Below are 16,217 nucleotides of genomic sequence, written 5' to 3'. Positions count from 1 at the left end.
GTGTGTGTGTGTGTGTGTGTGAGAGAGAGAGAGAGAGAGAGAGAGAGAGAGAGAGAGAGAGAGAGGAGAGGGAAGGAGAGGAATAAATATAGCTCATATTTTGTGTGAGCAACTGTAACCTGCACCTTATTTACGGAATGAGTGTATACGTATATAAATTAGAAGAGAAACAGATTAAAAAGCAGGGACAAACTTCTTTATATGCTTAATAGCTTACTCATAGTGTTTTCTATGGTATACATATTATTTTACAACATCATTTTCAATGATGGTAACCTTGAGGTTGCAGATTTGCCATGATTAATTAAACCAGTCCTCTGAAACATTTAGAGTATTTCCAGTTTTTTATCCAAATAACCCTATTTCCATATATGTGCTTATTTCCTTAATTATTTCCTCAAAGGGAAGTTCCTGGAAGTAGTATTTCTGGGTCAAACTGAAGACATAATTTTGCCTCTAGAAAGGTTGTGCTGATTTACCTCACCACCAGTAAAGTGTTGACATAGCTAATTTATTCCCTGTGGATTTTTAGGTATTTTTAATTCTCTTTCTACATATTTTATTTTATGATTAATTATCCCATTTTTGCTGGTATTTTTCTTTACAGTGAATTTAAAATGTATCTTCATACCCACTGTGCAATTTTCTCCAAATTAGCATTTCTTTCCTTACAAATGAAGGGCATCCATGCATCTTAGGCATAGAATCATGTTGTTTACTCATTAAAAAGATCTTCTTTTCCCTTCATAAAATACTTGATTCTGACCCAGCTCATTATTTTGGTAAGTAGAATTGGTAGCAGCCTGTATATTATGATTGGGGGAGGCCATAGAACTCACTCTTTTGCAGTCTTCAAGCACCAACTATGAAATCCTGTCATGAAAGAGTCATTCATAGGACTGGAAACTTCTAGCCTTCTTGGCCTCAGAGATCCTCCAGCCCAATGCTCTTGTAACTGCTCAATGGGTTCATTTTAATCACTGCCCAGGTAGAGACAATTTATCAAGAAAGAGGAATTGCAATAGAGAAATAGTTTAATTCACACAGACCTGGCTGAACAGGAGACAAGAGCCTCTATGAAAATTTGGAAGCTAGGGTTTTTCAAGGTTAGTTTAATGGGCAAAGGAATGGGTGCTGCTGATTGGTTGTGGATGCAATCAAGGGAGTGAGGAAAACAGTCCTTGTGCACTGAGTCCACTGCTGGGTGGGGACCACAGAATCATTTGAGTCAAGAGTCATGAATCTGGGTGCGGCTATTGGTGGTCAGCCATGCAAAAGCCTGAAAAGATAACTCAAAGGGCCAATCTTAGGCTCTACATTAGTGGTGCTATCTGCAGGAGTAATTGAAGAAGCTGCAAACCTTGTGACTGCCAGAATAATGGCTGGTAATTCTTTATACCTACGTCTTAGCGGAATAGCTCCTCTCATTCTCCTAACCTGGTGGTCTTTCATAAGCTTTACAAAAGCCATTTAGTTCTGAAGAAAAGCGATTATCATTTAGATCATAAACTAAATTTCTCCCAATGTTAGGTTGGCCCAAGCCCAAGGATGACTAAGGGCGGTTTTGAGGTTAAAGGCAAGATGGGAGCTGATTAGATCAAATCCCTTTCACTGTCATAATTTTTGCAAAGATAGTTTTGCTCTTATATTGCAGGAGGAATTTACTGAAAATGGCAGATGGAATGGAGGAGTATTACCTGTGGGGCAAGCTCCTATCTTCTGATTCTCCATGGTTAACATCTCCACCCTTGATTTCTAGATTGTATCAACCCACACCATTTTATGTGCCTATTGAAAAGCCTGAAAGTGACAGAGGAGCCTGAGACAATAGTGTCAGCCAAATGGGAGGGTTGGGCACTCATAGAGAAGTGACTGGTCAGCCCCAGGTAGTGGACTATCCAGGCCAGTGGGGAGTCACTTAGCCTGAACACTAGTTTGCCACCACCATGGCAAATGAAGAGGAAGAGGCTGAGAGAGAAATAAGGAAGTCTAAGAAGAATTGAGAAATTGCGTGAGGTAACATCTAATTCTAATATAGTTAGAAAAATACTTAGCTTGGGTTCCTGTGCTTCTGTCAAAGACACTGACTATGTTGTCACTTAAGGAGAGATAATATGGAGTTTTTTTCAAAGCAAATACTTATGGCAGATTGCTAGGATACATGGTGTCCTGGATTAACGTCTTAAGACCCCAGCTTCACAAAAAAACCCTTCAAAACTATCACCGTGGGTGAACACTTAGTGCCAGTGAGTGAACTTAAAATCACAAATGCAAATGTCACACTGAAATAGATTATCTATAAAGTAGTCGTCCAGACGAAAGAGCATATGGTTACAACTAAGTGTCTCTTTTTAGATCATGGTAAGTGTGAAAATAAACTTCTTACAGATGGATCGACCATCAGCATGAGTTTATGCATCCCTAAGAGTACAACTTTTCTGAGAAAGATCCTGGAGTAGTGCTTAAGAGCTTATTTTCCAGATTCAGGCAAACAAAGGTTGGAACCCTGGCATAGTTCTACTAGTTTTTGACATTGAGTAATATGCTTAACCTCGCTAAAACAAAATTTGCTCATCTGTGAAATAGGAATAATAATAGAATCTGCCAAACAGGAATGTTGGGACGACTAATTGAAATAATGCACATAAAGGGCTCAGCATTCCACAGTGCACAGAAAAAGAGTTCAGCCAATGCTAGGTAGGCATTGATATTAACATCCTGCCTAAGAAAAATATTTGATTTGATTTGTAAAGTAGGTGCAAATAGGAGTAGCATATGAGAACTGAGGCTAATCCAGTCAGCACTGTGAGGATATATATCTTTAGAGTCTGGAGAGAATGCTCTGAGAAGAAAAAGTCTATGTGATTGCAGAAAGAGAATCCTAGCAAAATGGAAAACAATTTTCAACTACTTAGTTAGATTGTGCCTTTACTTCATAGGCTATAGAAACCCAACTGCAGCCCAGTGCTAGAGATAGGTTTGCTAATGGGTCTGCATGAGAACGTGCTCTTCGGGATGGCATCCACATTAATTGCAGAACAGTGACTCCCCAGTAGTGGATAGGGAGACCAGACATTTGGTGGAGGGGGTTGAAAAAGCCTCAAGTCAACATATTAATATAATTTGATTGGAGTAGAATCTTGACTTGTGGAGAGATGTGGAATGTATAGGGATTCCGCCAAAGGCATAATAACTTTTATTTCTTCCTGGAGAGATTTGTCAAACAGATTTCTATGAGATCTGAGCTTAAAGAGTTGAGAAATACTACCATAGACCAGAGGTTGGCAAACTATGGCCCATAGGCCAAATCTGGCCCACTGCTTGGCTTTGTAAATAAAGTTTTATTAGAGGGTTGCCACACCCATTCACTTACATATATTCTATGGCTGCTTTCCTGCTGTATCTGCTGAGTTGAGTAGTTGCAATACAGACCTTGGGACTCTCAAAGACTAAAACATTTACTCTTTGGCTCTTTACAGAAAGTTTGCCAGCTCCTGTGGTAGATCATAAAGGCTTAAGCAGACCTGTCTTACTCTCTATAATTTGCGTGATATTTTGTGATCAAAGTTTGCCATTATCTTCATAACTGACCTTGAATCCTTTAGAAGTATAATTTTGACTCTGTTCAAGACATTGTGAAGGCTTACTATTACAGTAAAATTAGGAATTCTAAGCAAATTCTTAATTGTTTCAGCTGCTTTTTGGAACTGGAAATTTTGGTAAACCTACTATAATATTCTTTACTAGGAAAATAGGCCAATACAAAATATTAGAGATTTTAAACCAGGGCTAAGCAATTATTAAGAGTGTCAAATTTTAAAGGAAGAAAAGACAAAGGAAAAGTAGAACAAATTAGACATGGATTGGTGACAATTTAAGATTGAAAATTAAGTATAATAAAACCATCACCACAAACAACAAAGTACAGGCTGAATGAGATTTTCATGTACCACTACTAAATCTGCTGTCTGTCCACTCAGGTTGTTGGAACTGTGTGATGTGCTTATCTGCTTAAGCTTTGACAATGGCTTGTGGGGATTGACTTGTTCAAATCAGAGGCTTTGAAGATATTCACAAAGACACATATACAATTTCAGATCAGCATGCATTTAGCTGTGGCAGTGGTTCTCATTTTGCCCCCCAGAGGATTTTTGACAATTTTAGTTTTCAGTGGAGGTAAGAAAATTTGCTATGGGCATTTAGTGGGTGGAGGTCAGAGGTGCTACTAAACGTCCTGCCATGTACAGGACAACCCCCACAACTATAAAGTTTTCTAGCCCCAAATGGCAGTTGTCCTAAATTGAGAAACATGAATGTATAAGGGGTGAGATATTTCAATGTGGAAATTTTACTGTCATTGAATTCTCATACAGTGTATTTACATTAGGATGACCTATTTTTTTTTTTTAGATTCCTTCACATAGGCTGGAGTAGGGTGACACAATCTTGACTTACTGCAGCCTCAGCCTCCCTGGGTTCAGGTGATCTTCCTTCCTCAGCTGGGACTACAGGCATGCACTACCACACTTTTTTTTTTTTTTTTTTTTTAAATAGAAACAGGGTTTCACCATATTGCCCAGGCTGGTCTTGAACTCCTGGGCTCAAGCAACTCACCCACCTTGGCCTCCAAATGTGCTGGAATTACAGACATGAACTACCACATCCAGCCTGGATTAACTACTATTTATAGCCAGTGAAACTATTATAGTTGGAATAAAAGATTTCTCTTTTGAATAAAAAGAAGGAAGAAAAGAATAAATTCAAAAGATTTCTCTTTTGAATAAAAAGAAGGAAAAAAACATAAAAATATGTGATTTTAAAAAGTCAATTTGATGTTAACTAAATAATACTATAAATGACAAGTATATTTATATAAAATATAAAGGAGACAGTTGAATGAATTAATTTTTAAAAACTGCCCTAAACTATTAAGTGCATGGGATTATTTTCAAACTGTCAAATTGTCATTCTTTGAAACAATGCCAGTGTTAATCCAAGTAGTCCCCACATGCTACCGTATTTAGTAAATCTTCCTGCTTTATTTTCTCTAAATACTGAGATATTTAGGATAAGCTTTTAGTCGTCTGGAAACTTGGTGGCTCTTCTGGTGTTGTGTTCTTAGAACAGTGTGCTGGCAGTTGAAATTTCGAGTTTAGTTTAATGGATTACATTTCACCTTCAGTGTCTCTCTGAAACTCAGAATGGCAGCTCCTGCTGCTCTGTTTCAAAGACCATCATGTGCCACCTTTTGGAAGCCATCCATCTCAGATGCCCTCATCCTGAAGCACTTTTAGAAGTCTTTGTCGGCAGCCCTAAGAGGGAGGCATAGCGTCGTCTAAAAGTACTTTATAAATATTTGTGGCATTGACTTACAAATTACAGATAAAACACCTGAAAACATGGTGGAGAGCAAATTTGTCTGGTCCCACCTGAAGAGGTTTTGACTCAGTAGACTTTGGAATTTCTCTCTAGGAATCTGCATATTTAACAATTATCCTGAGTGATGCTGGACCACATGGTGAGACTCCCTGAGGCCTGATATATGACAATAAAGGAAGGATCTTGATTACACACATTACTCTCAACTTTCGTACTATTTTTTGTACTGTGTGTTTGTATGTTACAGTTTGTCGTCATAGATTGCCTATTCGTAAACTAAATTTGAGTTTTCTTTATCTTCTAACGCACCAATGTTTTCGTTTGTCCTTACTACTGCATAAATCAAAAGAAAAACAAGAAATGAGAAAAAAGTCCCCTAGACTTAATACAGATGGGTCAATTTCAGGCATTTCTTCAATTTCAACCTGAAATTGAAGAACCTTTAGCTTGCGTTCAGCAGCTTTTGGACATAAGCCAGGCAAATACTGGTTCAACCGTGAAGAAAATGAACACCTTTTAAAAAATGTTAGAAATGCTTTCATCGAAGTTTGGGTCTGAAAATGGAGGCAATGTAAAATATCTTTCTTGGTGCAGATATTTTTTCTTGCAGTAGGCATAAGTTTTGCATACCTTTATCATGTTCAATTTCTGAGCACATTCTTGGGGCATGTACAAAAGCAAGAAGTTGCCAATACGAGAATGACAACAAGAAACGTATTTTTCACGTCTTTTATCTGAATAAGCAGAGTGACAGTCATTCCCACTGTAATTACAGTCCTCAGGTGGTGGTAATATTTTAAGGGAGCCAATTGTCTCATCTGTTATTCAGACATAAGCAAGATGTTGATAAGACTCTCCTTGCCAACCATAGTACTGAGAATGTTAATTTTCATGGCTGAATCTCCACTCTGAAAGGGATTTTGTGCTTGAAATCTTACCAATGGCTCTTGTAACTTGCTTTCTTAAAGTTACTCAGTCTAGTGGTTAATTAGACTGTGATCTAATGGCAAAAAAAAGGGACTGGAGAAGAATGTAGATGATATTTGTTAGATTAGGCTGTAATTTTAAGATCTTGCTTTAATATCTCTACATCTTACTGTCTTTTTAAAAAATTTAATTAAACATTCTATTTTGAGATAACGGTAAATTCACTTTCAATTGTAAGACATATTACAAAATCTCCTATACTCTTTACTTAGTTTCTCTGGTAGTAAAGCCTTCCAAAACTACAGTACAATATCATAACAAAGATATTGACATTGATGTAGTGAAGCTGCAGTTCCATTGCCTCAAGGATCTCTCATGTTAACCTGTTACAGCTCAAACCTACAACCTTGGGCTCCCCCTGCCCCTTGCCACCACATTTCTAACTTCTGACCATCATTAATCTGTTTTTCCATTTCTATAATTTTGTCACATAAACAATGCTATACAAATGCAGTCATGTAGTATGTAACATTTTAGATTTGGTTTTTTCCACTCAGTATAATTCTTATAGAGATTAATTTAAGTTGTTGCAGATATTAAGAGTTAATTTCTTTTTATTGCTAAGTAGTATTCCATGTGGAGGATGCACCACAGTTTGTTTAATCATTCACCCATAGAAGGATTTCTACATTATGAGGCTTCCAGGTTTTGGCTATTTTGAATAAAGCTATGAATATTCATATACAGATTTTTTTGTACGTGAGGACATAAGTTTTCATTTCTGTGTCATAAATTCCTAAGAATGAAACTGCTGGTTGTGTGTTGCTTGTTTCATTTTTTAAGAAACTGCCACTGTTTTTCAGAGTGGCTGTACCATGTTACCTTCCCACCAACTATGTATGAGTCATCCAATTTTTCCACATCCTTGTCAGCATTTGGTGGTGGTGGTATTATTGTTATTACAGCCAATCTGATAGATGTGTATTGGTAGCCATTGTGATGTTAATTTGCACTTCCCTCATAGGCAGTGATATTGAACATGTTTTCATGTGCTTCTCGAGCATCTGCACACCTTCTCCAGTGAGATGTCTGTTCATGACTTTTGCCCATTTTGTAATTAGGTTATTTGTTTGTTTTACTGTTGTGATTTGAGGTTTTTTTTTTTTTTTTTAACCTATCCTAGATACTAGTTCTTTGTCAGAAATGTGGTTTATACATCTTTTCTTCCAGTGTCTGGCTTGTGTTTTCATCCTCTTCACAGAATTTTTCACATAGCAAAAGTTTTCCTTTTGATGAGATCCAGTTTATCAAATTTTCCATCTGTGGATTGTGCTTTTGGTAACAGGTCTAAGCACTCTATCCAGACTGTGAGCCCATGCATTTTCTTTTTTTTCCCTGAAAGTTTTACCATTTTATTTGATATTTGTCTATTTTTTAGCTAATGTTTGTATAAGGTGGATGTTTTAATGTTTAAGTCAACAGTTTTTAAATTTGTTTCCCCCCCAGTGGATGTCCAGTTGCCTCAGTACTGTGCACTGAAAGGTTGCTTTTCATCTGCTGAATTACTGTTCCACCTTTGTCTCCATTTTTTTTTTATATTGCTTGGTGGATTTAATAACTGTGCAGGATGAAAACCAATAGAATTGAGTATACTAACACCTCTGGGTATTTAAGAAATAACAGACTCCTTTTTCATTTACAGGGTTTTGTGGTTTATTTATTTATTTATTTAGGTAGAGTCTCTCTCTGCCTCCAGGCTGGAGTTCAGTGGCATGATCTTGGCTCACTGCAGCCTCTGCTTCCCGGGTTCAAGTGATTCTCATGCCTCAGCATCCCGAGTAGCTGGGATTACAGGCATGTGCCACCATCCCAGCTAATTTTTACATTTTTAGTAGAGATGGGGTTTCGTCACATTGGCCAGGCTAGTCTCGAACTCCTGACCTCAAGTGATCCACCCATTTCAGCCTCCCAAAGTGCTGGGATTACAGGTGTGAGCCACCATGCCCAGCCATACATTATTAACTTTTATTAAACTAACAAACAAAACCCAAAACCTATTCTCATGATCCAGAGAAAACATGGCTACATTTTTGGGGTTTTTTTTTTTTTTTGGTCTTTTCCCATGCATTTTTAGTATAGTGGAGATTATGACCCAGAAATTTTATATTCTGCTTCACCTCTCCCGACAATAACATAATATAAACACTTTCCCGTGTCCTTGGAAATTCCTTCTGAAATTTGTTTCAGATTAACCACCTATGTTATCCTACAGATAGATGACATATGCATTATAGATGCAGTATAATTTACCATATAAATATTATGTATATTGTCCATATTACTATTTTTTTCGCGACAGAGTCTTGAACTGTTTCCCAGGCTGTAGTGCAGTGGCGTGATCTCCACTCAGTGCAATCTATGCCTCCTGGGTTCAAGCAATTCTCCTGCCTCAGCCTCCCAAGTAGCTGGGACTACAGGCGTGTACTACCACATCCAGCTAATTTTTTTGTATTTTTAGTAGAGAAAGGGTTTCACCATGTTGGCCAGGCTGGTTTTGATCTCCTGACCTCGTGATCTGCCTTCCTTGGCCTCCCAAAGTACTGGGATTACAGGCGTGAACCACTGTGCCTGGCCACTATTTTTTTGTAAAATAATTATGTATGTTATCTTACAGATGGATAATATTTATTATATATATATTCTACATATCGTCAAATGTACTACATATTTACTATATGTGTACCATATTTACTACATATAAATAACTACTGTTACTCTATAGATAAGTAAATATATTACATTATATATCATAGAAGTGTTATAATTTACTTTGTCACTCCTTATTGTTGAAATGTGAGTAATTTCTAATTTTTTTATTGTAAATAATACTGCTAACATTTTTTGTACATTCGGTGGCATCAGACATGTATCTTACCCTTTTATTTAGAGCTAAACTTCAGAGTAGAGTGGATTTCATTTTTTCACCCTGAACAAAGTAGTTAATTTATGTTCAAGTTTCTGAGACAGAAGAGAAAAATGGAATATATTAAACATTGCAGACAAGTAGTAAATTTGAATTCCTCACCCATTTGCCAGATATGATATAATTATAAGAGGTTTTTAAATTGACTGGTTTGAGGAACCAAATATTTTATGTAGACTTTGTTTTGTTTCTTCTTACTAGCTCAGAGGTTCTTAAACTTTCTAGTACATAAAATTTATTTATGGGTCAAATATAGAAAATTTACAAAATTACATATGTGTGGTAATTCAAGGTGATTTATGGATCAAGGATAATTGTGACTGAAGAGCATCCACCCATCTACACTTGAAAGTGGAATTCATTTTGTATTGTTCGACGCATTTGGGGATTTTTCCTTAGGATAGATTTCTATTTTTTTAAGGTTATTTATTGTCAAATGGCCTTTACAGATCATCAGTGGAGCATAATATTATCACTCAAACATTTGCCATCAGTAAATATTACTACTATTTTATAGTCATTAATTTTTAGGTTTAAAACGCCTCATTTTATTTTGCTTTTGGAGAACATCGTTTTTCATCTGTTCATTAGCTCTTTACATTTTCTGTCTTTGGCATTATTAATATTTTAATGTACTAGTATACTTTTTACTAGTTATTTTCTTCAAGGTAGTTTTGAAGACCCCCATTCAAACTAGCTTAATTAAAAGTTGCAGTGATGTTGATGGTGATGGGTTCCTGGGGGTACAGATGATTTCCAAGAAACCCAGAGGAAAGGCTAGATCTTAATATTAGGAATTGAAAAATGGCAAAGAACTAAAATGTCTCTTTTACCTAGAGTAGAAATGATCTAGTTCCCTGTAGCAGGTTGCACTGTTTAACTGTCCTGCAAGTGATTCAACATGGCCAACAACCTCTGTTTAAACCTACCAGCACTGACCTTTCAATTTGGTCTGCACCTCTGGAAGTAAGCTTCGAGTCTCTGGGTTGGATATTCTAAGCAAGAATCTGGTTGGTGTTAATCAGCCAATCATTAGCTAGTTAGTTTAGTGTCTGGTCCAACTCTTCACCATCCATTATGAGGAATATCACATGATGATAACCCTGAGCTGTCAGGTTCTAGGATGGGCAGTGAGATCTTTAGCACAGACCAAGCCCATGGTTTTCAGATTTAATTGCATTTGAAATTCTAACATGTGCCTTGAATGTCTGTTTTATTTGTACTTATTTGGGATTTTTATCTCTGGGACTTTTTCTGAAATATGCCAGTGATATTTCTATCAAAGCATGAAGAAATTTATCTTCAAATACTGATTTTCTTTTGATTCCAGTAATTGTCTGAATGACATATAATATGCCCATTGTGGAAACAATTTTGATTTTTTAAAACTTTATTTTCCCAAAGCAACATCACATTTCTGCCTTGCAAATATTTCACAGGTGAAAACATCAGAAAGAAAACATTTAAATGCAAATGTCAGTCAGTGGAGATGCCAAGCTCAGTCTTTGTATTTCCTTCCAGATTTATCAACGATGCTGGTTAGTATTCAAGAAAGCTTCAAGCAAAGGTCCAAAAAGACTGGAGAAATTTTCTGATGAACGTGCTGCATATTTCAGGTGTTATCATAAGGTAAGACTCCATTGCTGTGGCCTTCCAGAGATCTATTTATAGGGAGGCAATTGGAATTATTGAGTCTGAAAACTTGCCTAAATTATTTAACAAAGGTGCAAGCAATACCTTTTCTAAGGACAGAATACCCTTAAAATAACATCTGCTTGCTAATTGTTGAAAGTAATTGACTAATGTAAAGGGACTCTTCTGGTTTCTTGGTATTTGCTGTTGCTATTCTTGTTTTCCAATCTCTTCTATGGGACTTCCATGTTGTTATACTCCCTACGCTGAAGCCCCAGGAAGATAAGGACTAGATCTCACTGTATCTGGGACTCTGCCTGATGTAGAAAGGCACTCATTCAATGCTTGGGGAATCTGGGGAGAGAGGAGGGAGGGGAAGGAGCAGAAAACAGGTAACTGTGGACAAGGAAGAAGTTCGACCCATTTGTTGGTTTCTTTTAGTTAGATGACTAAATTTTCTTAGTAGTAGTGAGACTTCCTCACTAAAAATAGTCACTGTGTGTTAAAACTCATTAAGGTAAGTGCAAGATTTACTTACCACTTAGATTCACAAATTAGCTAAGTATTTCCTTCTACATGGCAATATATTTTTCATGGTCCTTGTTAACACGCAGCCTATGTATTTTCTTTTTTCATGAAAACGTGTGAAAGCACATGGTTAACACTCTTCTGAGGCTCTGGTTATTTTCATATGGAGAAAATACTACTCTTTTGTCTGTGAGGGAACTATGCTTATTTTTATGATAGAACATTTTAATTCTGGCTTCCCATCTTGAAGAGTCTTTAAGCCTCATTTGGTGAGAATTTACTGGGGCCAGCCTTCTTTGCCATTTAAAATTGTATGTGAAACCAGTCGATCTATTAGAACAGAAACTTGGCGAGGTGGGGGAAGTGAACAGTTTTTCCTTTTGTGCAAATTCACCAAAAGTAGTGACTTTTCGACATCTTACAAAGGGTCTATGTTGACACCTTGGTTTATATGATGATGAAAATGGTAAAGGAGGCTGCATTTCTTCTCAAATTAGAGAAATAAGGACTGTGCCATACTTTATAGGTACATCTGCATGTACATAAGGGAAAAATAAGCACAAAACAAGCTTTTGGGACAGGTAGAGAAGGAGTCAGGCATGGCATCCTCCATGCATTTCATTTCCCCGTCACCCCATGAAGCTTCTCCCACTCCTAGCCTTCTTTCTCTCCAAAGGAGAACCCACTTATACCTTTTTGAGTCCAGACTTTCTCTACCATTTATCTTTCATAGACCAAATATGAAATGACACGATTCAAATATATATGTTTTTCTCTCAAGGAGGAGTTGTTGAATTACAAATGTATTATTTACATACAGTGATCATGAAGCCCGTGATGGCATAACTCTGAACCCTGCAAATAATCTCGAGCCAAATTCTCCACTTCTGTAACACTCCAAACTATTTGTATCCAGTCATTTTGAACCAGATGTATCATGTCCCACTTATCCCTCATATACCCAGTATTTTACGTAATAACAAGATGGTGAACAATGCTATGGGGATGACTTGCTTTATTTTTGCTCAAACAGCTATTTCTTAAAAAGAGAATCAAAATACTCAGGAATATGTTTGGCTTGTTGTCTAGACACAGACAGAGCTTTAGGTGGCCAGAAATTACAGTTCCACATCAGGTCTTCCCTTGAGAACCTTAGCCGGTCTGTAACTTTGGAATTCACCCCAAGCCCCTGCACTGTCTGGTCACCGTGTAGGGCCATTGGTCTTTTTTGTTTTGGTAGAGTTCCATAGATGTCTGGAAATATCTGATTCTTCACAATTCCATATGCCAACCTTTCTGAATGTAGACAAAATAAGAAATAAGCTATGTTTTACTGACAGACCTATATATACCTAAGAGAAGAAAGAAGATAAGGAAGGAATATAAGAACTCCTCAAATCCTATCCATCAGCAAATGGTATTGGCTCTATGCTCAAAATGTGTGGAGACTCTGAAGACAGCTCACAGCCTGTCCTGCCACCACTGGGGCCCTAGGCAGTGGGCTGTCGAATTCTTGGGCCTGTAGCGTGTGTTCAAGCCACTTGTATCGCATCACGATATTCTTTGCTGCAACATCCTCAGCCAAGGTCTTATAATGGTCTACGCCAATGGTCCCCAACCTTTTTGGCACTGGACCAGTTTTGTGGAAGACAATTTTTCCACAGATGGGGTTTGGGGTGGGATTGGTTTCGGGATGAAACTGTTCCACCTCAAATGATCAGGCATTAGCTTCTCATAAGGAGCACACAACCTAGATCCCTAGCATGCACAGTTCACAGGAGCGTTCATACTCCTCTGAGAATCAGGAGGCAGGGCTCAGGTGGAAATGCTTGCTCACCTCCTGCTATGTGGCTTGGTTCCCAACAGGCCACAGACCAGTACTGGTCAGTACCCATCAAATCATGTAATCGCAGGGTCCCTGGTCTATGGGATTGATTTGATTTCCTGTTGCCCTTTTAACCTCATCTTTGAGTTTCCTGAATCCCACCTTCCTCTGTTCTAGGTGCCCCAGGCTCCTCTCTTTCCTTAGAAGATGCCAAGCGCCTCTTGCCCTTTATACCTTCTCTTCCCTCTTCCTGGAATGCTCTCCCTCAGTTACCCTTAGAGCTTGCTGCCTTACTTTGTTCAGGGCATTGCTCAAATTCCTCTTCTAAGTGTGACCATTTCTTGACTCCCTTGTTGGAAATGGAACCAACCTACTCACTCCTTCCACATCCCTCTTATTGCTCTTCTTAGGGGGCATCATAACATAACATGCTTGGTTGTTTCCTATTGTCTTCTCCTTTCCCCCACATAAACTAAGGTCTACAGGGATCTTTTTTTTGAGTGCGGGGGGACAGGGGACATGATTCACTATTAGTTGCTAGAATCAAACACAAAGTTTAAGACACTTTTTTTTTTTTGAGACTTAGTCTCACTGTTGTCCACCAGTCTGGACTGCAATGGTGGGATCTTGGCTCACTGCAACCTCCGCCTCCCGGGTTCAAGCGATTCTCCTGCCTCAGCCTCTTAAGTAGCTGGGATTACAAGTGCCTGCCACCACGCCAGGCTAATTTTTATGTTTTTAGCAGAGACGAGGTTTCATCATGTTGGTCTTGAACTCCTGACCTCAGGTGATCTGCCCACCTCAGCTTCCCAAAATGCTGGGATTACAGGTGTGAGCCACCATGCCTGGCCAGTGAATACTTTTAAAAGTATGGGCTAAAAAGCAAGACATGTTATCAATAGAGGCAATGGAATCCATACAGATGTCTATGTGTCATACTTTTATTTAGCTTAACAGGAGAAATCTGCATTTGAGGCGTCTGAAACCAGGAAAAGGAATTTTGATTTGGAGAAAATAGGATGGGCAGTGATGGAGACAGAAAAAAAACAGGATTTGGATGTTTTAGGACAGACAAATATAAAACTAAAATGGATGAAAAAGCACTTACTTGAATGCAAAATGAATAAAGGGAAGTTGAGGACAAATTTGCCCTATTTCAGACTTCTACCTGCTGGCTTTGGAATTTAATATGAATATCTTTGGGGAACTTAGTAAGCCACATTCTCTTTCATCTATAATATTCATTAACCAAAGTTCAAAGCATTAGAACGGAAGAATTATCTACATTTAGCCTCCAAGCCCTTGATGAATTCCTGTAGCTGATTCATCCTCTACTCTTTTAGATCTGATACATTTAGTATTAATCTCTTGGGGCATATAAAAAGTTGGAGTAATTCTGAGATATGCATTTTTCATCTAAATGCTGTGTAATTTATGAATCTTGATAATAAAATACTGGGGTTATAAGTAGCACACCGTGACCAAATTTTAGAGTTTATTCTAATATAAATAAATCAATTTCCAAAAGAAATGAGGAAATGTACATCATGCTGTTTGATCAATATAGAGGTGGTGTGGTGCATGTAGACATATCCTTCCCGTAGGAAATCTGTACCATTTATAAGAGCACAGTACTTCTTCCATTTTATTTTTAAAGATATTAAGAAAAAAAAAGCCAGTTTTGCATATCTGACTCTTTTTAGAAGTTTCAACATAAGAAAAAGACTGTAGACTTAAAAATTTGGTACCCCCTCACTGAAAATGTAGCTCAAGGTACATTCTTGCAAAAATTGGAAAATAAAGATATGAATAATGCATATATAGAACAATTCATTTTTCATTTCTTTACTTCCTCCATGAAGCACCCCTCAAGCACCCATAGCTGTCAGAGATGGCTGTGGATTTGATTAACTGTCATTGCAACAATAGTAAGGCTCTGGTGACTTTAAATATAGTTCCTGACCTTTTTGTTTAACACCAGTTCCCTGTTTTCATTTAGAAAATAATGTTGCTTATTCTAATTAGAAGGGATTGAAAGTTTGTGTGCATAGTTGTACTTTTTCTTTTTTTGAGATGGGGTCTCACCCTGTCACCCAGGCGGGAGTGCAGTGGCACTGTGTTGACTCACTGCAACCTCCGTCTCCTGGGTTCAAGCGATTCTTCTGCCTCAGCCTCCCGAGTAGCTGGAATTACAGGTGCCCACTGCCATACCCTGCTAATTTTTGTACATTTTAGTACAGATGGGTTTTCACCTGGGTTTTCACCATGCTGCCCAGGCTGGTCTTGAACTTCCGACGTTAGGTGATCCACCCACCTCAGCCTCCCGAAGTGCTGGGATTACAGGCGTGAGCCACCATGCCCAGCCAAAAGTTTGTGTGCATAGTTTTACTTTTTCAATGAGTAACGCTTAAGAGGAAATTGAATGGAAGGAAGACCATCTACCGCTTTAGAGACCAAGGCAAATAATGTGGCGGAAGTATGCCTGTCCTGGATTTAGGAAGCCTGAGTTCCCATCCCAGCTTTGCCATGGTATATGTCTCTGACACATCAACCTCTTTCTGTGTAAAGGTGGCCTCTAAGGCAAGTCACACCTTCCCTTCCTCATCATCACATAGGGCTGAGTCTGCAGGGATTCGGTTCACCTTGGACCAGAAGGACAAGTCCAGCAAATCGTGTGTTTAGCGTTTCCCAAAACGTGTACAAAAAAGCCTTTCATGATTAACAATGTTGTGTAGTCAAAGAAATTGGGAACGGCAACATTAGCGGCCCCATCTTTGAGATGCCTAACCCCCTGCAGCCCCTCACAGTCTCCTACAGTTAAGAAATTGGAGTGACTGCCGGGCGTGGTGGCTCAAGCCTGTAATCTCAGCACTTTGGGAGGCCGAGGCAGGCGGATCACGAGGTCAAGAGATCGAGACCATCCTGGCCAACATGGTGAAAACC

The 16,217-nt window shown here is 38.3% G+C and overlaps 1 protein-coding gene across 1 annotated transcript in view; it reads left to right on the top strand.

The window, feature by feature from the left end:
• The window catches only part of DOK5 (docking protein 5), a 178,601-nt gene that overhangs the window by 69,456 nt on the left and 92,928 nt on the right, over window positions 1–16,217 (top strand). The window contains exon 2 of the mRNA XM_032255943.1: window positions 10,811–10,918. Within this exon, the coding sequence (XP_032111834.1) occupies window positions 10,811–10,918 (108 nt within the window). The remainder of the gene's footprint in view (window positions 1–10,810; window positions 10,919–16,217) is intronic.

The sequence above is a fragment of the Sapajus apella genome, unplaced genomic scaffold, assembly GCF_009761245.1.
Source record: "Sapajus apella isolate SASKATOON/1434 unplaced genomic scaffold, GSC_monkey_1.0 scaffold92, whole genome shotgun sequence".
In the NCBI taxonomy this organism is placed as follows: Eukaryota; Metazoa; Chordata; class Mammalia; order Primates; family Cebidae; genus Sapajus; species Sapajus apella.
This window is presented reverse-complemented; position numbering and strand designations above follow the sequence as displayed.